The 24276-nt window shown below is 43.9% G+C and overlaps 2 protein-coding genes across 6 annotated transcripts in view; one reads left to right on the top strand and one right to left on the bottom strand.

The window, feature by feature from the left end:
- Nucleotides 1–111: 111 nt before the first annotated feature.
- Nucleotides 112–7433, top strand: Xkr8 (XK related 8). Its single transcript, XM_046468625.2, has 3 exons — nucleotides 112–666; nucleotides 3353–3549; nucleotides 6035–7433. Exons 1-3 carry the CDS (start codon nucleotides 374–376, stop codon nucleotides 6730–6732), a joined length of 1188 nt encoding a protein of 395 aa, XP_046324581.1. The 5' UTR covers nucleotides 112–373; the 3' UTR covers nucleotides 6733–7433.
- Nucleotides 7434–11942: 4509 nt separating this feature from the next.
- Eya3 (EYA transcriptional coactivator and phosphatase 3) overlaps nucleotides 11943–24276 on the bottom strand; it is a 105055-nt gene continuing 92721 nt past the window's right edge. For all 5 annotated transcript variants that reach the window (XM_046468620.2, XM_046468622.2, XM_046468621.2 and 2 more), the window contains 2 exons: nucleotides 17852–17952; nucleotides 11943–15434 (listed from right to left, as the gene is read on the bottom strand). In XM_046468620.2, coding sequence (XP_046324576.1) covers nucleotides 15354–15434; nucleotides 17852–17952 — 182 coding nt within the window. In that variant the 3' untranslated portion in view covers nucleotides 11943–15353. The remainder of the gene's footprint in view (nucleotides 15435–17851; nucleotides 17953–24276) is intronic.

Here is a 24276-nt window from a genome sequence, read left to right as displayed (position 1 = left end):
CCCGCCATTCTCTCCTTCTGGAGTCTCCAGGCTCCTGAATGTAAAACCAGTCAATTAGAAGCCAGCCAAGCAAAAGGCATCTGTCTTCCTGGCCCTCGCAGCTCCACTGAGCTGGTCCGAGAAACCCCAAAGGCTGGCGACAGGACCGGATTCGGGAGCGCCTTTTGGGATGCGGAAGGGCTGGCTTGGGGGCTCGGGCAATACACCAGCTTCGCTCCTCCCCGGACAGGGCGGGATTGGGAAGTCCCGCCCAGCAGGCCCCGGCCCGGGGCTGCCCTAAAGGCTGCTCCCGCCTCCTTCCTGCGACCGCGACCTTGGGATAGAGTGTGGGTCCCAGGGGCAAGGGGAGGGAACGGGCAGAGGCAGGCGGGTCATGCCCTGGTCGTCCCGCGCCGTTCTCCTTCGGGATCTGATCTTGGGCGTTTTGGGCACCGCTGCCTTCCTGCTCGACTTGGGCGCGGACCTGTGGGCCGCCGGCCAGTATGCGCTCAGCGGCCGCTACCTGTGGGCCGCGCTGGTGCTGGCGCTGCTAGTCCTCGCATCGGTGGCGCTGCAGCTCTTTAGCTGGGTCTGGCTGCGCGCAGACCCCGTTGGTCTGCACGAGTCGCAGCCTCCCGGCCGCTGCTTGGCGCTGCTGCACTTCCTGCAGCTGGGCTACCTGTACAGGTGAGCGCCGCGCTCTCGGAAAGGGGAGGGAGATCGGTACCTCCTGCACCTGGGCTACTAGTAGTAGAGGCGAGACTCCTGACACCCTGAAGGGGGTGGGAGGAGAGGATGGACGCCAGAAGAGGAACCAGATCTCAGCAGCTGAGCCTCCAGACCCTTAAGGAAAGAGAATCCAGGTCTAGAGTCCCCAGAGCTCATCTAGCCCTACCCGTCAGGTTCTGGTGAAGGAAAGCGGTGTTCAGGGAAGAGGGAAAGAGGGCTTCGCAGTCAGATTTTCTGGAGTCCGTGTCTGGCTATGCCACCTGTGACTTCCTTTCTGCGTTTCTCTGAGCCTCAGTGTTCTCCTCTATGGAAAGAGGCAGTTGCGGATAGAGAGGTCTGGCAGGCAGGTCAGTTGTGAGGAGTCAATGGAAGGAGTAGGAAGGTACCTCAGGCTGTGCTGGCACTGTTCAGCGCTGCTGTGCCTTTTAGTCCTGGGCAGGGCCTTGGGCAGGTCACTGACCTCTCAAGATCTGTTTACTCATTGCTGCAATGCCTACTTCTCTTTTATGAGGATTAAATGAAATGACACCTGTAAATTGTCCTGGCACAGTGTAAGCATCCAACAAATGTCAGCTAGCTTCATGATTATGTGGGCCACCCTGTGAGTTTCAGCAGCCCTGAACCCCCAGAGCATGCTCATTCCCTCTCCCCTTTTCTTTCCCAGTTGTGTGCTTCTCCCTCAACACTGGCTTCCCATCCCCAGATGGAGCAAGAGGGCAGAGGTGTGCTGGGCTCCCTAATGAACTCCTGTAATCCCAGTGATTTGGGAGGCTGAGGCAGAAATATCAAACATTTGAGGCCAGCCTCAGCAACTAAGCGAGCCCCAAAGCAACTTAGTGAGACCGTGTCTTAAAACGAAAAATAAAAAATAAAAGGACTAGAGATGTGGCTCAGTGGTAAAGTGCCTCTGGTTCAATCCCCAGTACCATTAAAACAATAACAACAACAAAGAGATCATGCAGTTTGACTTATCTAACACCCCTGGAGCCAGCCAGGGCTGGGCACAGGCTGGGTCTCCGAAAATATGTGCAGACTATGCTCCTTTTTAGAATTAGCAGGGGCCTGTAGAGACAGTGAAACTGAAATCAAAGGGTCAGAGCCATGCCAAGAAGTCAGGACTTCATTGTGTGGTCTGGGTTAGGATGGCTGGAGGCGAAATCTGCTTTGGAGTCCATTTTTACAAATTCTATTCAGATCTTGCCTTGACAAAGCTGCATGGAGTCTCCAGAAGTAGAGAGAGGAGCTTTGATGTCGCCATTTTTCCTGAGGGACTGCAGGAGACACCAGTAAAACCCAGAGGGATATGGAGGGGCACAGTATTACTGTCTGGGAGGCCTCACTGGGCCTGCGTTCATGAGTGCTTCATGCATCTTGCCTTCTCCTGTTTCTGCTGACTTTTGGCTTGAAAATAGGGTCTCTGTTCCTGCTCGTGACAAGGCTGAAGTGGGGGCTTCTGTTGAGGCATTAGAGGACCAAAGGCAGAAGCTCCTGTGAGGGAGAGCCCCAACAGAGCCCTGCCTGCCTGTCGCTTAGTGTGTTATCAGGTCTATACAGGCAAGTGACAGCTGGCATCTGATGAATGAATTTGCATGGAGGGAATGGACTCTCCCCCTAGAGCCAAGTGAGATCAGTTCTGGGTGCAGAACTACTGTCCCCTCAGGCCAATTAATCCCTGAGGCCTGTGTGGACAACCTTAATTCTGCCCTAGTCTCTATCCCCACCCATCTGGGCCAGCCCTGCACCCCCCATTTGTCCCTGGGCTGTTTCAGAAATCTCTCTTTTTTTTGGGGGGGTGGGGTTACTAGGGATTGAACCCGGGGTATTTTTTCATTGAGCTGTATCCCCAGTCCTTTTATTTTTTATTTTGAGACAGGGTGTTGCTAAGTGGCTTAGGGCATTGCAAAATTGCTGAGGCTGGCCTTGAACTTGTAATCCTCTTATCTCAACCTCCTGGGTCACTGGGATTACAGGTGTGTCCCACTGTGCCTGGCTCCAGCATCCTCTTAAAATGGGATTTCTGCTCCACTGTAACTCTTCCCACCCTTCCTCCTCGCCCCAGCCAGTGTCTTCTAGGGCACAATCTGATCCCGTGTTGCCCATGCTCAGAAGCTCTCCATAGTTCCTTGCCCACGGGATCCCAGGAGATTCTTAGGCATAGTAAAAGTGAGAACTACTGCCTTGGACAACTTTATAGCATGCCTTTCAAATTCAAACAGTTTTGGGTCCCTTTCTGATTCCCTCACTGCTAGCTGCTGCTGCTTTTTTTTTTTTTTTTTTTTGTGGTGCTGGGGATTGAACCCAGGGCCTTGTGCATGCGAGGCAAGCACTCTACCAACTGAGCTATATCCCCAGCCCCAGCTTTTTGATGCCATTTCCCCAGATGTAAAATGGGGCTCTTGTGAGGGGTAAACAGGACAAGGTTTGTGATGCTCTTGGGGCAGTGCCTAACTAGCAGGACTAAAAGTTGTGTTTATCCCAATTTATAGATGAGGTTCAGAGAAGTTAGGTAGCTTGCCCAAGTCCCTCTACCATATGAGTGGACAAGTTAGGATCGGAGACTGTCTGCATCTGCCAGATGGGTAAGAGGCTGAGGAATTCACTGGATGCTGACCTGGCCCTGTGGGCATCTGTGTGTACTGCCTAGATGCCTGCAGGGGCTGCAGCAGGGGCTGTTGGTGTGGCAGCAGGAGGAGCCTTCCGAGTTTGACCTGGCCTATGCCGACTTCCTGTCCTTGGACATCAGCATGCTGCGGCTCTTTGAGACCTTCCTGGAAACGACGCCACAACTCACACTGGGGCTGGCCATCGTGCTACAGAGTGGCAGCGCTGAGTATTACCAGTGTGAGTACCAGACCAGCAACTCGCCCTCCTTTTATGGATTAGCAGAATTTCCCTTCAATGTCAGCAATATATTTGCTTTTTTAGAATGACTGTTGAGAAAATAGGAGACCAAACTTTAGGCAATGAATCTGGGTTCAAATCTAAAGTTAATCTTTAGCTGCATAAGTATGGAAGATTGCATAACTTCTCTGAGTATCAGTTTGGCCTCATCTGAAAAATGGACATAATGTATGATCTTGCCAGATGCAATGCATATGCCTATAATCCCAGCTGCTTAGGAAGCCGGGGCAGGAGGATTGCAAGCAAGACCCTGCCTCAAAATGAAAAATAAAAATGGCTAGGGATGTAATTCAGTGTTAAAGTACCCTTGGGTTTAATCTGCAGTACCAAAAAAAAAAAAAAAAAAAAAACCCTACCTCATAGAACTGATGAAAGGATTAAATGGGGTGCTACATATAATGCTCAGTGGCACATAATAAATCTTAATTATAATTTTTATTACTTTGATGATATTAGATAAAGCATGTAGGGTACCTGATATATAATAAGCAACTTGTTATTCAATAAACAATTTATTGAGTACCTTCATACAGTCAAGTTTTTATTGAGCATCTCTTCTGTACCTGTCACTGTGCTAGGGACACAGCAGTGAGTAAGACACGCGGAGCCTCTGCCCAGCCAGGATGAGTGACTATAAACACAAGTAGTTACAATAAATGTGCTGAGTGACTGGAAAACAGAGGCAGGTGGCGGAGGCTGGCAGAGCCTCAACAACCACTGGGAAAGTTTGTGTAGTAAGGAGTCTTGGGAGGCTTTCTCGGAAAAGGGAAGTAACTTGCCCAAAGTCAAGGGTGGCCACGCTAGACTCCAACTCACAGCTCATTCAGAGTCCAGTGCCTCCGCTTTGCCTTTGCCACCCCAGTACATCCCGAAGCCCCCTGCTAAAAATGCCACAGCCTCCCAAAGAACCCAGTCCCCACTCTGCCATCACTTTTAGTGTGACACAGGAGTCCATCTTCACTTTATACCAGAGGAAAGAGGTATAAAAGGTAAAGTGACAGCCTGGGTCAGTCAGCATTCATTGGGTGCATTTTTTTTTTTTTTCCTGTTTTAAGGTGCTAAAATATCTAGGACCAGAGCCATGTGGAGACAGACTATACCATATGTTGGGTGGAGGAGACTGATTTCTCAACTTTTTATTTAGCAAACATTATCCCAGGTGAGCAAAATCTGCCTGCCTGCCTGCCTGCCTTTTGCAGTACTGGGGATCAAACCCAGGACCTCACACCTGCTAGGCAAGCACTTTACCACTGAGCTATATCCCCATCCTTTTTTAGTTAATTTTGAGACAAGGTCTTACTAAGTTGCCCAAGTTGGCCTCAAACTTTTAATCCTCCTGTCCCAACCTCTCTAGTAGCTGGGATTATAGGTGTGCACCACTGTGTCCAGCCAGAATCTGTTCTCTACCCTCCAAGAACTTAGAAATAAGGAAGTAGGTAATAATTAGTGTGATCAGACTCCATGCAGAAGTGGGTGGGGTATTATAGAGATACCCGACACAAGGAGTGTGTGGGCTGGGTGACCCCAGTGGATATTCAAGCTGGGGCTTGTAGGGTGAGGAGGAGTGGGTCAAGGGAAGTGAAGCATGTGCTTCTGGCTTTACTAATAAACCAGACAAGCTTGTCAAAAGTCACAGGCTGTGGCATGCTGGACAAACTGGAAAAACTTTAGCCCTGCTCAAACCTAGAAGGTGGGTAGTTGGAGACAGGGATGGCCACAGATATGATGGGTATATGATAGGTTCCCAATAAACATTTGAGTGAATTAGGTGGATGGGAAAGGGGAGGAAGCATTCTAGAGACATTTCAGGACTGCTTCCATCTTTCCTTGGAGGTCCTAGGGTTCCAGTCCAGGTTGGGCAACGAGGATGTGGGATAAATACCTTATCGTCAGCTTCTGGATCTTGGGAAAGCAAGTCCAGGGTCATGCTGTCCACGGAAGGGAGCAGAGGGGAATGAGGAGAACTTCTGCCATGCCACAGGGACATCTCTTCTAGTCTGAGGACAGCTGCAGGCAAAGACCTCTCTGACATGGAGAAATCAGCCCCTTTCTGATAACTGATTTTCAGACCCAAGAAAAGCTTAAGCTCTTCTGAGAAAGGAAGGGTTATGGGGCCTTAGAAGATGCTCAGGGTGCAGCCAAGGCCGAAGGGTGCCAAGTTTCATACCTTCTCATTCTTAAAAGATGTCCCAGGATAGCACCTAAAGTAAAGCCTCCTGGTGAGGTCAGGCTACACAACTGAATCCCTGCCCTCTGGTTGTGTGAACTCACTGAATGTTCTGGCACTGCAGTTTTCCCGTCTACAAGTGGGGGCATTCTAATACCCAACTCAGGGCTGCTAGGAGAACCCCCAGGGTACCTGTGTGCCTGGGGATGCTAGGCAGGCTGCTCACAGAGCTCACCTGTTTCCTCTTATTCTTTATAGGGCTTAGCATCTGCACATCCTTCTTGGGCATCTCATGGGCACTGCTGGACTACCACCAGGCCTTGCGCACCTGCCTTCCCTCCAAGCCCCTCCTGAGCCTGGGCTCCTCTGTCATCTACTTCCTGTGGAACCTGCTACTACTGGGGCCCCGAGTCTTGGCGGTGGCCCTGTTCTCAGCCCTCTTCCCTCATTATGTGGCCCTGCACTTTCTGGGCCTGTGGCTGGTGCTGCTGCTCTGGATCTGGCTTCAGGGCACAGACTTTATGCCAGGCCCTACCTCTGAGTGGCTGTACCGGGCGACAGTGGCCACCATCCTCTATTTCTCCTGGTTTAATGTATCTGAGGGCCATACCCGAGGCCGGGCCACCATTCACTTGGCATTCCTCCTAAGTGACAGTGTTTTGCTGGCGGTCACTTGGGTGACTCATAGCACCTGGCTCCCATTGCACATGTGGCTTCCCTTGGGCGGTGTCTGCTTACTTTTAGGTCTGGCTCTGCGCCTTGTCTACTACCGCTGGCTCCACCCTAGCTGCCGCTGGGAGCCTGACCGGGTGGATGGGGCCCGAAGTCTCTCTCCTTTGCCACACAGTCAGCTGCCTCAGAACAGGCGCATGATTCACTTGGCTCGGAACTTTTTCCCCAAGGCTAAGGATCAGGCTGCTTTGTCAGGGAAGGGAGAGGTGAATGGGGTCCTTTGAGGCAGGGTCAGACCAGCCTAGGGAGTTCACAGTGTAATAGAATGAGAAGGCCTGGGCCCTGGAGGGCCAAGGGTGCCAATTATTATGTAGGAGACACTTTTCTCCTTTTCCCCAACCAGTATAGCTGGTGTCCCAGAGCTTCCCATAGCTGGTATTTTCACCTTTCAAGTAATTGGTGGAAGTGCCATGCCACCCTTGTTTTCCTCATCTTGCCTAGAAGGCCCCAGGACACCTATGGGCTGGCTCTCTGGAATTTTTCCCTGCACTACCCCATTTGTTCAGTTCATTCAACAAATGTTTACTGAGAGCACTTTATGTGCTGGGAACATTTTTCTAACTGTGGAACCAGCTGCTGCTCTATAGTTTCATCCTCTGCCTGCTCCAGCCAATCCTGAGTAGGCTCTCAAAGGCTGGTGGACCAACTCTGCACAGCCCCTGCCAGCACCTCCAGGGTCTTAGCACAGCTGTTTCAGCCTTGGCTCCTCCAGGGGCTGCTTTTTGCCCAAGTGCCTTGTGGGCCTGTGGTCTGGACCATGCACAGCCCATTGAGTATTTTTATTCTTTAACCAGTGTACCTCCTACCTCAGAGTTGATGTGAGAGGAAGAGAATGTATATATATACGTGTTGCTGCCAGTGAGGACACGTGTTATTTTTGTTTAACAGTATTAATATGTTATTATTAAAAACTTGTGCAATCCTCTGGTCTGTGTCATTAAAGTCTACTACCTCTCCCGGAAAAAATGGATCAGGGATGTGGAATCACTTAAAATTGGAACACTCCAAATTTCAGGAGCTGGTGAGCCTGAGTGGGCTGGCCCACACATTCAGCAGGGAATCGAAACCTGGATCTGGTGGACTTGGTGCTTTCTCTTACCACGGCTCTGCTGCTGGGCCTAGCGGGAGCAGCTACAAGCATCTTTAGGGTTAGGAAGTATGAGAGGCCATGTGCAGAAGGTTCTTTGTTGGGAGCTCTTTGAGGTTATATGGTAAGATCACTTAAGGGACATGGTTGTGAGCAGTGGTCCCAGGAAGGTGAAGTCTTTTGCTGCTTGGAGGAGTCTGTGGGTTGGAGAAACAAGGAATAGGAAGAGGACACTGGAGTCTGAGAAGATGGTTTTGTTACTACTGTGATGACATCTGGAATAGTTTAGTTCTGTTATTTATTATAGTAGAGAGACACAATAAACAGGATTACTTATTAAGATAGTGTTAAGTGCTAAAAGAAAAATAGAGCAGAGCGGGGAAGGTGTTTGTATGTTGGGAGTGGGAGTTAGCAACTTTAGAAAGAATGGCCAAGAAAGACCTCCCTGAGGAACTGGTAATCCCTAAAGGTGAGGGAGAGAAGCTTTAGTAGTGACTATAGCCTGTTGCTTATAAATGTGATAAGGAGCAGGACCTGGAGTCACTATTAAGGTAAGGAAGATTGCAAATACTATTCCTGAGGACTGCAGTTCCACTGGATGAAGGAGGACTTGTAGTGGTGTTGGCCTGAAGCTGAGGATTACCCAGAGCTGAAGGCTGGCACCAGGAAGAGGCTCCGGGAAGATGTTTTACATAGAATGTTACAGGAAGAAAGAATTTTGCAAATCCTACAGTCTTTGAGACTTCTGAATTTCACAGACCAGTCAAAAGGCTAACATGAGAATGGGCATGGTGGTGTACATCTGTAATTGCAGTGACTAGGGAGACTGAGTCAGGAGAGTTGAAAGTTTGAGACCAGCCTGGGCAACATAGCAACACTAGGTCTCAAAAATAAAGGACTGGCCAGGTGCGATGTGCACACCTACAGTCCTAGTGGCTCGGGAGGCTGAGACAGGAGGATTCTGAGTTCAGAGCCAGCCTTAGCAACTTGGCGAGGCCCTAAGCAATTCAATGAGACCCTGTCTCTAAGTAACCTGCAAAAGGGGGCTGGGGATGTGGTTAAGTGCCCCTGAGTTCAATCCTGGGTATCATAAATAAGTAAATAAATAAATAATAAAGGGCTGGTCGTATTATAGTGAAGTAACCACATCAATGGTGATAGCAGCTTAATTCACAATAGCTAAGCTATGAAACCAACCGAGGTGCCCTTCAACAGATGAATGGATAAAGAAAATGTGGTACATATACACAATGGAATATTATTTGCCGCAGTCTGGCTGGGCACACAATCACGAGCCACCACACAGCTTGTAGATTCAAACAGCAACTCTTTATTCCCGAACTCACACCAGCCGTCTACAATCACGTTCTGGGGAAATCCACGTTCTCTCCCAAATCCGCGTTCTCTGCCCAAATCCACCTCCACTGGGCTTCTATCTCCAAAATATATACTGTCTGAATCCCATGAGAACTCAAGGGGAACTCAGGCAGCAGGATACGCCCTATTCCCAGCAGGAATAATCTTAAACCTTAAACCTGGAACCTAAACTGGGAACGCCCTAAACACGATTATCTTAAAACCGGGAACACCCTAATCTGCCTTGGTCCTTGAGCAAGGTCACCTACATTCAATGTCACTGCAACATGTCAGCAACATGGGGTACGCTGGCAAGGAAATTGTCATACCTACTTGGCTAATGGCTCCCAGCAATTATTCATCCATAAAGAATGAAATTATGGCATTTGCCTGTAAATGGATGGAACTGAAGACTATCATGATAAGTGAAATAAGCCAATCCCCCCAAACCAAAGGCTGAATGTTCTGATATGAGGATGCTGACTCACAGTAGGGTTGAGGGGAGTGGGAGAGAGGGAGGAGTGGAGGTTCACCTGATTGGACAGCATCCAATGGAGGGAAAGGGAGAGGGGATAGGAATGGGAAAGATAGTAGAATGAATTGGACATAACTTTCCTATGTTCATATGTAAACACATGACCAGTGTAACTCCCCATCATGTACAACCACAAGAATGGGAAGTTACATTCCATGATATATGTTAAAATACATTTTACTGTTGGGCTGGGTTGTAGCTCAGTGGTAGAGTGCTTGCCTAGCACATGTGAGGCACTGGGTTCGATCCTCAGCACCACATTAAAAAATAAATAAATAAAATAAAGGTATCGTGTCCGTCTACAACTAAAAAAAAAATATATAAAAATACATCCTACTGTCATGTATAACTAAAAAAAGAACAAATAAAAAATAAAAAAAATATATAGGGCTGGAGATGTAGCTCAGTGGTAGAGTGCTTGCTTAGCATGCACAAGGCCCTGGGTTCAATCCTTAGCAACGTGCGCGCACATACACACACACACACACACACACACAAGTAGGTAGTATGCTATAATACTATGGTTACCAATTTAACATCAGCAAAAAAGGGCATTAAAAACAACACTTATCTTTTTTTTTTTTTTGAGAGATTTTTTTTTTTTAATATTTATTTTTTTTAGTTCTCGGCGGACACAATATCTTTGTATGTGGTGCTGAGGATCGAACCCGGGCCGCATGCATGCCAGGCGAGTGCGCTACCGCTTGAGCCACATCCCCAGCCCAACAACACTGATCTTCATCATCACATAAAGGATATAATCATCTTTTAATTGAATACATTAAGTCACTGTCATTTTCCTTCATTCATTCAGGGTCAAATTCCATAGCTTTTTAGGTAGTATGCTATAATACATTGAATTTACCATCATTTGACAGTTTCATCTAAGCAGTATAAATGAAGAGCTTACCCCAAAATAGTTAGAAGCACATCTTTTTGGACTTTGAGGCGGGATGAGGAGTTGCCTAAAACACTAGGTCTTCTATTGGGAAATATGGCTACTCCCCTGAGCCTTGTCTTTTCATATAACAGTAGTGTGGCAGAAAAGTAAAGTAGTATTTTACTATTTTGGTGAAATCCCTAAGGCCTATTCCAAGGCGAGTGTTGGCACTAAACCTCATTTATACTGCTTAGATGAAACTGTCAAATGATGGTAAATTCAATGTATTATAGCATACTACCTAAAAAGCTATGGAATTTGGCAGTTGATTCATTTTTGTGAGAGAGGGTATTTTTTTTTTTTTTTTGTGGTGCTGGACATCTAACTCAGAATGTGGTGCAGACTAGACAAGGGCTCTATCGCAACTACACCCCAGCCCCATTTTTATATATTTTTAAAGTTTACAGCATCAAGAATTTTAAGCCTGGAGTGGTGGTGCACTGTAATTCTAATAGCACAGGAAGAGCAGGTTCAAGGCCAGCCTCAGTGATTCAGCAAGGCTCTAAGCAACTTACTGATACCTTGTCTCAAAATAAAAGGGCTGGGGATGTGGCTCAGTCCAGGAGTGGGGCAGGGAAGAATTTTAAAAAGATGAGTGTGACATTACTTGCAAATAGATACTTAAGATTGCCATCAAGGATTTTTCATATGTAGAGAAACTTGTTTTTGAAGATTAAAAAAACCTCCTGAATTGCTGATTTTTACCTGCCATTAAACACTTGTAAGAGAAATGTGCATGCTTTATTAATTATATTAGGGTGAGATGGATATGTTCATTTACTCTATGGGCTTAGAAATCGACCAGCACTCTAATGTACACTTACAACTGAAAAGGGATGTAAACAACTATCAGGTTTTCTTCAACCATTCTTTTAAACGGTTCAAAATCGGCATTTAATAATGAAAATATTTAATAAATAGAATAAAGGCAGCTTCCTATTTTCTGGGCAATTGATTTTGGGGAAAAACACAATTTATAGTCTGATATGTATGGTACTTGGAAATAGAACCTAATTCTAATTTCCTTCATTGAATAAAAGGCAAAAAGCCTTTTTGAATCTGAAGAAATGAAATACAAAAAGTAGCTGATGTGACATGAAATCAGGCCAAATCACAGGAGGTTGATATCAGTTTGTCAGTTTTATTGCTTTTGTTAAGCTCAACACAGCAAGTATTGATTTTTCTCATTAATAATTAAAGTTCAGCACATTTGACAGCAAATGAAATTTCTTATCATTCCAGTTCTAAACCTTAAAAAGCAATGCCATTTAGAAACATTTCAGAAATAAATGCTCCCTTGCAAATTGCTTAAAAATATTTATTTTACTTTCCCCATGTATGCTTATTTATACCAAGTGGTTAGTCTTACTTTCTTGGTGAAATTAGTGACCCACTTATTGAAAGGGTGACATCTTTCTAATCACCCCTTCAGAATACTTATGAAGTCCTGATGAGGAGCCGCATGGCTGACCAACTGAGCCGATCCTATTTAGAAAAGACACAGGAGAAAACTGTATAGAAAATAAAAACTTTATTTTTTTCAAGTTTATAAGATAGTTCCCATTACATATAACATTATGGTCAAGGATTCTACAGCCACGAATGCCCGCAGTCATATAAATACATCCAATCCAATCAATGCCTTTCCAGTTAAAAGAGGCATCTGAAGTCCAGAAAGTCATGTTTGGAGTAGAGGTCGTCCTTAATGGGATGGCTCCTGTCAGTGCATTAGGAAGCAGCCACGGAGCCTTGCTTGCTAGAGCTGACTCAGAGCAGAGGAAAGGACAGACGGCCCGTTTTCAGGGTTGGGATACAACTCAATTTTCCCTCTTGTGGTTAAGATGTTCTACAATCTCAGAATTCTGAGATTTGGCTTCTATACTGTATATATACCTGGGGAGTTCTAACTTTCAGCTGAAAAAGGAAACCAATTTAGTGGTAAGAAATAGAAACTTGCTGAAGGAGGGGCCCTAATTATTCCTTGCAGAGGAGTGAGGAGAGGCAGGCCCCAAGGTCACCTCTTGCTGGCCTAGGCATGGCTCTCCCAAGAAGAGAGGGTCAGGCTCTGCCCTGTACTCCTCTGTCAGTCAGTGGCACTGACACCATTCAAGGTAGCGAGCATCTAGAAGCTCCATGTGCTGCAGCTTGAGTTTGCTAACCAAATCTACTTGGAGCTGTGGAGTTTGTATAAACTGCGAACAAGCTATGGCAAGAGTCTCTTGGGACATTAGCTTTGTCCCCCAACTTGTGGAGCAGAAGACAGGCACACCCCAAATCAAACAAAAGCCCAAATAGGCATCTAAAATCTGCAGCAGGTGTCCATTCTCCTGGACACCACCAGCTGCTCCAGGGGCAATGGACAGGGTGACGCTAAGGCACGATCAGTTTTACATTCGAAATTCAAGCCACCTCTTATCCCGGGGCACACCAACACCTCCAGAGTCATTAATTAACAGTCCTCACCGTAAGATGTCCAGACCACTTTACAGAGCTACAGTGCCTGGCTGGGGGAGGACTCCTCATCTGGCTAATTTCATGTGCACTTTTTCCAGTGAAGAGGGCTTCCCCTTGATGAAAGGACTCAGCCTCCTTTGGACTCAGCTTCCAACTGAGCTCTTGATATTACCCACTTATTTTCCTTTCCAGGGCTTTGCACCAAGGAAGAGAAGACGGTAAGAAGGGCAGTGTTCCTTGGACAATTTCTCTTTGTGGAGATAGATAAGTTCCTGCTTTATGTCTGCTTGCTGAATGAGGGTAGAAGCCACCAGAAAGGTGTACAGGCTCCTCTCACCTCTTGGTCACACTCAAGTTCTTTTGGAAAGAGCTAAGCAGGGGCAGTCAGACCAAGAGGAAAAAGTTCATTAAAAAAAAGAATCCAAGTCATATTCTAAAATAAATAGCCCGCCACAGGTGGGAAAAAGGAACATTTTTGTGTTACCTGTATATGAGTGGGTGCCATTGTGCAGCCTCATAATCCTGAAGCACAACACAGCACAGCACAGCAGGTGGTCTTTCTCCAGGGGAAGAAACCAATAGTTAAACTGGCAATGTGGGGAGGGTCTGAGGCATTAAAGTAAAACCCACTCTAGAATTTTCTGAGATGGACCATCAAGGAAGGCAGAACAGCATGTGGCCAGCTGTGCTGAACACACAGACCCAGAAGGTCTGCCTCATACTCCATCTCCCTCCTTCCACACCAATCTGGAAACAAGCCCAAGGTGGCCAAGTGACAGAATAGACTTCAGCTCCTCTCTCAAAACTTCCTTTCTAAACTCTGATTTATGAAGCATTGTCCATCAGTTCTGAAGGAATGTGTGTGCCAGCCTTGCTGTTGCTCTCTGGGTGACCTGGCACTCTTTGTGCTACTGTATCTCTAGAAATGGGTGCAGAGCATCTCTGGGGATAAGCAATTACAGTTGGGGTTGGTCAAGGAACTCCTCCCGAGGACCAAGGCTGCTTCTTTGAGGTGCTTATATAACCACCTCTTTCAGTTCTAGCAGAAGTTTCTCACATCTGAATAGGTACCCAAGTTGGTCCTAGAGGGATGGGGCATCCAATAAACATGGATGGGCTAGAAGGCTGGGACTAGGGCCTGGATCCTCACAATTCCCAAGAGGCAGGCTGAGAGATGCTCCTGCATTTGGCCCAGTCTTTGGGCCAGCACCCTCATTTATATCAGGAAAGTCTTTCTGATCTCTTGGCTTCCCATTTTAGAATGGGATTTGAGAAATAGGGCATTCCATGGGAAACTGGGTTTGATTACAGAAATATGATCTCTAGTTTCAGGCAGAGATCTGGGTACATATATGCCTGGGACACCCTGCATGTGGCTGAAGAGCTTCCTTGAAGAAGTAGTTATAAGCCTGTTCTTAGACTTGATTTGAATTGAATCCAATGGGCAGGGACTGGCTGGAGATGCACTGAGGTGGATGTGAAGTGCAGAAGGCAGCAAGGGGTAAGAGTCCAGCATCTGTTGACTAACACAGAAAAGGCTGCAGGCTGAGCATCTGTGGGAAAAGGTGCTTCTCTGCAGAAGGAATAGGTGGAATCTTCCTGTCTCAAGAGCCAAAATTCCAATAAGCCTGAGTCCTTTCTCTCCAGTCTGGAGGCTAAGCTTCTTGGGATATAGCCTTTGAATTAAATTGAAGGCTTAGGATTTATTCCCTAAGGGAAAGAGATTCCAGGGTAGTGCCACATGGTTAAAAAGGAAGAGGGACTGGCAAGGGGGTTGAGGCTTGCAGGATGGGAAATGCCAAAGTCCAGTGCTCCACAGATGGAAAGGAACCATCCTGGAGAACAGACCACTGGAGCAGCCAAGGAGGTGGTGTCGATACAGAGAGGTATTTTTGATATTTCAATTACTGTTTTCATGAAAAAATTACATGTCCCTTTCTTGCTAGAAAAAGAAAAGGGGGGGGGGATCCTGCTTCAGAGACCAGACCCTTACCTATAAAAATAACATACACATTCACTGGAAAGAAGTTCTACAGCTAAGAAAATCCTAAAGACTGCAAGAGATGTTCTTAAAAAACTCTGCTGCATTTATCCTGTCACAAGAGCAGTTCTCTGTCTGGTCATGGACTAAGAGTACAACTCTGCCCCCAAAATTTCCTTTTTTTTTTTTTTTTTTTCCCATTCTTTGAAACAAAATAGAAGAAATGTAAGTACTGTAGCTGCAGTAGTCCACTGTGCTCTTATCCAACTGTCTCCTGCATCTGTACAAGGATAAACACAGGGCTGCAGCTCACTCATAGCAAAAATTGCAGTTGTTGGTTCTGATTGTGTTCTCGCCAGCATTCCATGGAGAGAGAAAAAGAGAAAGAGGGAGGGAGAGAAGGATGGGAAGGAAGTTCCCAGTTGGTTCTGGCCTTTGGCTCCCTTCAGGAATGAAAAAGGAGCTCATGAGGAAGACTCCTCATATCAGTTCTTAGAGAAAATCAAGCTCCAAAGCCTGGTGAAGGGACACTAGGTCTCCATGATTTGTGATCCTCCAGAAAGGCATATTGTGCTGGAAGAGAGGGAGGACAACTGGTTAACTCAACTTCTTTAGGGAGCTTCTACTTACCCATACACCTTTCTCCACAGCCCTTTGTCTGAGGTGCTTAGTAACTAATTACCCTGACCCACCTCATAGGGCTGCCATAAGGGTGAATTAAGTCATGTGTACAAGGACCCTGTACATTATAGTATATTTTACACATGGGAGGAATTTTTATCAAGCTTGAGTAGTAACTGTGTTTTCATGCTCCAACTATTATATGAGGTCTTCAGGATCATATAAAATAACCCAGATAAATTAGAATTAACATAAGACTACACTATCAAGATAATTTTCTACAAATTTTAGATCTATAGGGCCCAATCCAAATATTGTCCATGTCCAAGAAGCAGAATCTATAGATCCAGGAAATAACAGTCCCATATCATATAGTCAGAATCATGTCAAGAATATTGTATGCTGTTCTGGAAGTCACAAACTCAAAAGAGGACTTAGATACACCCAAGTACTGGAAACTATGAACCATGAAGTTAAAGGCAATTATTTTTACTGATCGTCTTATTCAAATGGGTTCCATGTTCCTCAGAACACTGAGGTCCTAGAACACAGTTCTTTTGACACATGGCAGTTTTTTTCAGGCCAGTGGCTCATGTGTGGTATTTAAAAGGCTATAGTAGCCGGTGCATGTAATCCCAGCGGCTTGGGAGGTAGAGGCAGGAGGATAGTGAGTTCAAAGCCAGCCTCAGCAAAAGCGAGGCACTATGCAACTCACTGAGTCCCTGTCTCTAAATAAAAATACAAAATAGGGCTGGGGATGTGGCTCAGTTGTTGAGTGTCCCTGAGTTCAATCCCTAGTACCAAAAAAAACCAAACCAAACCAAAACAAAATAAAAAAACGCTACAGCATACAGAAAAGGAAGCAGACTTGTTATGCTACATTCAGGAACGCCAGGCTAGGACCAGTGTGTGAAACTTGAGAGAAATTTTTGTCAAATGGAAGGAGGAACACCCTAACCTCACTCTTGGGTACCTATTCACGCAGGGCCGGAGTTCTCTGTCAGAGAGGCTGTGGTAAAGATCCTTCACAAGGAGGAGGCTGGATTGGATAAAACACCAAGGCATTTTTCAGTGGGTATATCTAATTTTATTTTATTCTTTAAAACCCAGTGTCTCACATGTGTTAGGCGAGCACTCTACCACTTGAACCACAACCCTAGCCCTTATTCATTTTTGTGGTGCTGGTGATGAACTCAGGGCCTCGTGAGTGCTGGGCAAGCGCTCTAACACTGAGCTACATCCCTAGCTCCTAATGGGTACATTTTATGGTAGATGATTACAGACGTGAGCTTAGAGATGTTGGCTCTGCTAATGACTCTTTTTTTCTCCCCAACTTTCTTCTACAGACTGAGAAGTACTGACACTTTCATTCAGTATTGTCTTCCCCAAAGAGGGTAACAAGAAGTACTTTAGAATCAAAGCTTCAGTGACTACATATGTGAAAAAGAAAAGGTTCCTGAATAGCTAATAAAAGTAGTAAATGAAAACATAATGAAGCAGGTGGCACAAGCTTGTAATCCTAATGACTTAAGAAACCAAGGCAGGAGGATCACCTTTAAGACCAGCCTAGGTGACTTAGTGAGACTCTGTCTCAAAATAAAAAATACAAAAGGATGAGGATGTAGCTCAGTGGCAGAGTACCACTTGGTTCAATCCCCAGTACCGGAAAAACAAAAACAAGAAACAAAGGAAAAGAGAAGGGATGACGTGAGTTGGGACCTGTACAGTGATGGGGTTACCATTAGAACAAACTTTCTGGGGCTTAAAAGCAGGAAGGACTTTCTCTACAAAAACAACTCCAAACTGATTGAGCTGTTTTTGTTGTTTGTTTGTTTTCTGAAATTCTGAAGCCCGCAAAAGTCAGAATGATTTGCCTTCTTGCAATTAAGTCTGATGCTCTTGAGAAGGTGTTGCCTTCTTAGATGAAGACAAAAGATGGGGCCCATATCTCAGGTTTAGTGATGGGAAATCCCTGTAACAGGTCTGGAAGCTTTTAAGATTTTTGAGTTGGCAGGGAGGAGGGGGTAGAGGATTTACCAATTTAGAGGGAAAACTCCATTTAAGGAAAAAAAACTATTGTCTTTCTCTTTCTTTAGAAGAAAATGGGAGAGGAAGAGAAGAGAAACACTACTAATACAAAATAGATTGCTAAGATTTTGTAGTTTCTTTAAAAAACATTTTTTGGTTGTAGATGAACAAAATATCTTTATTTATTTATTTTATGTGGTGCTGAGGATTGAACCCAGTGCCTCACATGTGCCAGGCAAGTGCTCTACCAATGAGACACGACCCCAGCCCCAATTTTGTAGTTTTTACCATTTTCCTAATTGCTCCATGCATAACCAGACCTTTTTTAAAAAATCAGTTACCTGTTTGGCGGCAATTTCTTCATCTCGTCCATCTCCAATCACTACATATGTGACTTTCTTTCCAAATCTTGACACAATTCTCTCAAAGCAACTCTCCTTACCTGAATGAAAAATGGAAATTTCCTATTAGGATATTTTTCTCCTATCTTCTTTTCAGTACCAGGGTTTGCTGCTACATTCACCTGTCAGTGCTTAACAGACTAAGTGGCACTATAGTTTGGTGGGAGTTAGGGGTGGAAGCCAGAGATCCAGTAGGCCCCTCTGTCCAAAGACTGAGAAACTGTGTCATTACAACAACAACAACAACTTATTTTAGGCTTTACATTGACGGTGAAGTTCCTAAGATCTTAATGTAAAGGATTTTCTAAAAATGGGAAGAGATGGGTCTAGGCTGTGTGACTGCTCTGAATACAGCTTTCTTCCTGAAAACACTTCATATATCTCCTGTATTTTATATCTTACAAAATACCTTTCTATTATTTCTTCACTTAATTCTCAAAATAATCTAGTGAGATACCATTCCTTACTTTTCAGATAATCATGGGACTTTATAGGTTTGGTGACTTGTTCCAGATTACAAACAAGATAGTAGCCAAAAATGGGATTTGAAACCCAATTCCCAGCCCTGGGAATTGTGCCATGATGTACCATTGCACAATTGCCATTATTGTGCCACAATGAATGATTTTTTTTTTTTTTTTTAAATTTTGAGACAGGGTCTTGCTAAATTGCTGAGGCTGGCCTCAAACTTGTGATCCTCCTATCTCAGCCTCCTCTGCTGCTTGGATTACATGGTAATTAAATTTTGAATGATTTTGATAAGAAATAAAAGTGAGGGCTGGGGATGTGGCTCAAGCGGTAGCGCGCTTGCCTGGCATGCGTGCGGCCTGGGTTCGATCCTCAGCACCACATACAAAGATGTTGTGTCCGCTGAAAACTAAAATATTAAAAAAAAAAAAAAAAGAAAGAAAAGTGAAACCATAAGGTCCTGATTTATTTAGAAATAAATTACAGACAAAAAAAAGTCATTTCCTTCCAATTCTTCATTTTTCAGAAATGGTCTTGGTCATAGGTCTTATGGGAGGAGAGTGAGAGTAAAACAGAAAAAAATGACCAAGTAATATGGCAACTGCATTTGCCACATCTGGCATTTCCTCACTTACTATACTTTTTGGCTGCAACTGAGATATTGCATCACTAAAACTGATCTTGGGAAATAAGTGACAGAAATCTACTGCAGACAGTTCTTTTTTTTTTAATGTATTTTTTTAGTTGTAGGTGGACACAATATCATTATTTTATGTGGTGGTGAGGATCGAACCCAGTGTCTCACACATGCCAGACAACTGCTCTACCACTGAGCCACAACTCCAGCTCTACTGCAGACAATTCTAAGGAAAACTGCAGTGTATCAAAATGCAAATTTCACACCAAGTGACATTGTGGGCACCTTCTCAAGCCCTATTTCCTGCAGCTGGCTAGAAGATAGGACACACCTCACATGCCCACAGAATGGCAGGATCTGTGGGTCATCTCACATCCAGTGCAACAGAACACTTGGCGATCAGAACATGCTTCTGCACAGGGCCCAGTCTCTGGCACACACTACACAAGAAATGTTTGTTGGCTCTGTGGTGAATGCAAAAATGAACACTTGTATTTCGTGAAAGAATAAACTGCCTAACAACATTTAAAAAAATGCAAATTTCATCTGGAACCTGACACCTAAAACCTGCACACGATGACATTGTGGGAAAGATACTTTCTGGGTGTAAATAAAAGGAAATCAAATCTCTTCTTGCTCTTTCTTTTGTTTGTTTTGGTGGTGCCAGGGACTGAATCCATGGCCTTTTGCATGTGAGGCAAACTCTTTACCAACTAAGCTAAATCCCCAGCCCCTTCCTTCTTACTCTTTCTTTAGCCTTTTTTTTAAAAAAATATTCAATTATTTTTAGTTGTAGTTGAACACAATACCTTTGTTTTCATTTATTTTTATGTGATGCTGAGGATCAAATCCAGAGCCTTGCACATGCTAGGCAAGCGTTGTACTGCTGAGCCACAACCCCAGCCCTCTTTAGCTCTATTGTATTTTATTTCCCTGCTTCTGCCTGCTTCAGTTAAGTAAGGTCCTAACTTTGCTTCCTTCTTCATCCTGCTCCATTAATCTCATTCTTTGTTCTTGCCAGATGCAAAAGTACTTTGCACCAGGGTTCCTGTGAAAAGATAAAGGTGGTGCCTCCTCAAGATATCTACTGTCATCTGCTGGAAAATGACTGTAATACATAACAAAGACTGATCTAGAAAGACTATATACCTCTATACTTAGAAGTCCTGCTTGATCATCTGAGCATATACAAGCCAATGTGGCATCTAAAAACAGATGGATGGTCTCCTGAACCAGACTCTAATCCACTCTGGGTTTCAGTCTTTATAACACAAGGCTTGTTTTAGAGCACTCAGGTGCTTTCAGTACAAATATTTCATAATAGCACAGTCATACCTTACATTCTGAGGAAACATTCAAATGTTGTTTGCTGAGTAAATGTATATTAATCTCACACATAGTTGAGTGGAGGGCTGTAGTCCATGTATTGAACCCTGATTTAGTTGAAACATTAAATAATTGAATTAATAATGAATACTTATTACATTCAAGGTGCTGAAGAGAGCCATTACACCTTTAAAAATTAAGCCAAGTCTCCAAACCCACAGTCTAATGTGATCTGTCTATAGAAAAGAACTTGAGTCTGATTTCAGGCTTTCTCCCAAGACCTAGCAAAATGAACCTCATATTTAAGGTTGAGGACCCAAAGACATTCTCACTGTCCTGGAATGCACTGATCAAGGATGAAATGTGTGTAAATGAATGTCCCCTCTAAAAGAACTAAGAGACTAAGAGAGTTATTAGTTCAAATAAGCAAGCTACACACATTAAAAAAAAAAAAAAAGACTCCAATGAAGTTGGTAGAATACTTGTATTTACATTCTCAGAACAATCCTGGGCATGAGCTTTTCTGTCCAGGAGGAAAGAGGCTAGTCAGTTTAACAAAAGTCTAGCAACTGAACGTGGTGAACTGTAAGATCAACCAAACCTTTGGAGAATATTAGTTTCTGGGTTTTCTCTATCAAAATCACTGATATTTCCAGAAATGATTCTGAGAATTCTCTATGGTGTCTAAGATCACAGAATGAGAATCATAATTTTCAAATTATTTCAGAGGAACTGAAAAATATCTCCTTGCTCCCATTTCACTGTACTGTGGAGGAAGCCTCAAAATTCTCACTGCAGTCCCCATGGCATCAGATCCCACTGCAGCTCTGCAGGTTAGCTGTGGGTGAACTGAGACTGAGGAAATTCACCAAACAAGCACCATTACTGTAAGAGAATAAAATCATTTCCAGTAGTTTGATGAGCCTGGGGGTACCAGTACTCGGTATAATGAGGACCACAGAAAATCTACCTCTCAGGTGTGGGAAGCTCATAATGAGTGCTCTGGGTTCTTATGAAGTGCACAGTCAAGTAGCAGCAACAGTGGCTGTATCTGAAGGGAGCTTTCAGGTCCATTTCCCCTCTACCCAGTCCCTTGTAAACAGAATATTCAACCACATGAAAAAGTATGGAGAATAAACAATAACAACAACAACAACAAACAAAGTAGTAGGTAGTAACTAACTAAGCTACCTACTAATAACTCAGTTTTGTCAAATCTCAACACTTCAACAACACCTGTAATCCTAGTGAGTTGGGAGGATGAGACAGGAGGATCGCAAGTTTAGGCCAGCTTCAGATCTTAGCGAGACCTTCAGAAACTCAGCAAGACCCTGTCTCAAAAAAATAAAAAGGACTGGTGGTAAAGTGCCCTTGGGTTCAATATCCAGTACTAAAAACAAAAGCCAGGCATGGTGGTGCAAGCCTGTAATTCCAGTGACTCAGGAGGCTGAGGCAGGAGGACCACACATGCCAGGTCAGCCTCAGCAACTCAGTGAGATTCTGTTTCAAAAAGGACTGGGGTACAGCTAAATGGTAAAATGCCCCTGGATTCAATCCCCAGTATCAAAAACAAAAACAAACAAAAAGCTTTTAACATTTCACTACTGCTTTAGATTAGAACAATAAGATATTACAGATTTACTTGGAATTTACTATGTACCCCTAAAAGTGCAAACACTTTAAAACCTTCATATAAATGTTAAACATATTCTATGTTAACTGCAATGTGTTTTTTGTGTTCAACACTTTTTCACCCTACTCCTTCCACACTTCACAGGTGTTGTTAAAATTATAATTTAGTTTATTCACAAACTCTGGGTACTGAATCTAGAGCCTCACTTGTGCTAGGCCAGGGGTCTACCACTGAGCTACATCTCCAACCCTTGTACATTTACTTTTTTGTTTTTTGGGTACTGGGGATTGAACTCAGGGGCACTCAACCACTGAGCCACATAACCAGCCCTATTTTGTACTTTACTTAGAGACAGGGTCTCATTGAATTGCTTAGCACCTTGCTTTTGTTAAGGCTGGCTTTGAACTCTCAATCCTCCTATCTCAATGTCTTGAGCAGCTGGGATTACAGGCTCTTAGTTCATTTACCTTTTATTTAATTTATTTATTTTTAGTTACCATCCGACACAACATCTTTGTTTGTATGTGGTGCTGAGGATCGAACCCGGGCCGCACGCATGCCAGGCGAGCGCGCTACCACTTGAGCCACATCCCCAGCCCTAGTTCATTTACTTTAACTACAAAATAGTATTTTATTGTTTGAATATTTCTATTTACCTATTTTCTGTTCATGGACAGGTTCAAAATTAATTACTTTCTATTATAAATAATCCTTGCACATGTCTTATTATGCATGTGAGATTATGCAGGTGTAAGGGTCAGGAAACTTTTTTTGCAAACAGTCAGGATAGATATTTCAGGCTTTGTGGGTCATATGTCTCTGTTACACCTATTCAACTCTGCTTGCAGTGTGAAAGCAGTTATATATGTGAAACTGCATAGTCATAAGGTCATGCACATCTCAAGATGCTTTTTATGGATTTGCAGCAGTTCTTTATGGATTCTGTATGCAAACTGTCAATAAATGTGTTACAAATATCTTCTCTCCCAGTCTGTGACTCTCAATGTATAAAAAATTAAAAGCTTCATGGAATCAAACTGTTCTTTTTTTTTTTTTCTTTTTATACCTCTTGACTTTTGTAAAAGACATTAAAATACTCTTCTATATTTCCTTCTGAAAAATTAAAAAGTTTTGCTTTTTATGCTAAATTTTTTGGCATTAGAGATTGAGCCCAGAGGCACTTAACCGCTGAGCCACATCCCTAGCCCTTTTTTATTTTTTAATTTTGATACAGGTTCTCACTAAGTTGTTTGGGGCCTCAAATTCCTAAATTCCTGAGGTTGGCTTTGAACTCGGGATCCTCCTGCCTCAGTCTCCCGAGTGACTGGGATTACGGGTGTGAGCTCATGTTAAATTTTAATCTACCTGGAATTTAACTTACTCTTTCTCAGCCTCCATTACATTAACATGGAACAAGCCAGTCATGATCACAGGTTGAATTACTCCAGTAACCTCCTAACTTGTCTCCCTCAAGGTCCCACACATCAGCCAAGACTAATCTGTTGAAAGTTCAAGTCCAATCATGTCACTCTTCTCAAAACCTTACAACAGGGGCTGGGGTTGTGGCTCAGTGGTAGAGCACTCGCCTAGCACATGCGAGGCCCTGGTTCAATCCTCAGCACCACATAAAAATAAAAATATTAAAAAAACCTTACAACAGCATTTCTTTTTTTAAAATGCTTTTTTTAAGATAGATAGAAACAATATTTTTATTTACTAATTTTTCTGTGGTGCTGAGGATCAAACTCAGGGCCTCACACGTGTGATGCAAGCGCTCTCCCACTGAGCTACAACCCCAGCCTCTTATAACAGTATTTCATTTAATAAGGCCCTACAGAACTCTCCCCACTCTCCTTCAACTTCTCTGACCTACTTCTTACTATTCTTTTCTCCCTTGCACTTCTTTGAAAATGCCTCCAGCCTTTCCACTTTTCATTTCCTCTTCTTGGTTGGCTGTTCTCTGGAAAACTGCTAAAGGCTCACTCTCTCATCTTGTTTAGGTCTTTGTTCAAAAGATATCTACCTGTAAACAGAGGCTTTCCCTAGTCCTATTTAAAATATGACCCTAGAGGGGAGGGGGGATAGTAGAGGATAGGAAAGGCAACAGAACACAATAGACACTAGTATGGCAGTATGTAAAAAAGTGGATGTGTAATCGATGTGATTCTGCAATCTGTATATGGAGTAAAAATGGGAGTTCATAACCCACTTGAATCAAATGTATGAAATATGATATGTCAAGAACTATGTAATGTTTTGAACAACTAATAATAAAAATTTAAAAAAAATAAAAAATAAAAA

Source organism: Marmota monax, unplaced genomic scaffold (assembly GCF_021218885.2).
Source record: "Marmota monax isolate L192 unplaced genomic scaffold, Marmota_monax_Labrador192_F-V1.1 WCK01_AAM20220418_F8-fsc00008, whole genome shotgun sequence".
Classification (NCBI taxonomy): domain Eukaryota; kingdom Metazoa; phylum Chordata; class Mammalia; order Rodentia; family Sciuridae; genus Marmota; species Marmota monax.
Note: the sequence above shows the minus strand (reverse complement) of the source record. Positions and strands in the feature narration are given on the sequence as shown.

Excerpts from the sequence above, each read along its gene's own strand:
- Xkr8 (XM_046468625.2), top strand. The coding sequence starts at position 374 with ATGCCCTGGTCGTCCCGCGCCGTTCTCCTTCGGGATCTGATCTTGGGC. Across the intron at positions 667-3,352 it reads CAGCTGGGCTACCTGTACAG|ATGCCTGCAGGGGCTGCAGC; the intron begins GTGAGCGCCGCG and ends TGTACTGCCTAG. Across the intron at positions 3,550-6,034 it reads CAGCGCTGAGTATTACCAGT|GGCTTAGCATCTGCACATCC; the intron begins GTGAGTACCAGA and ends TATTCTTTATAG.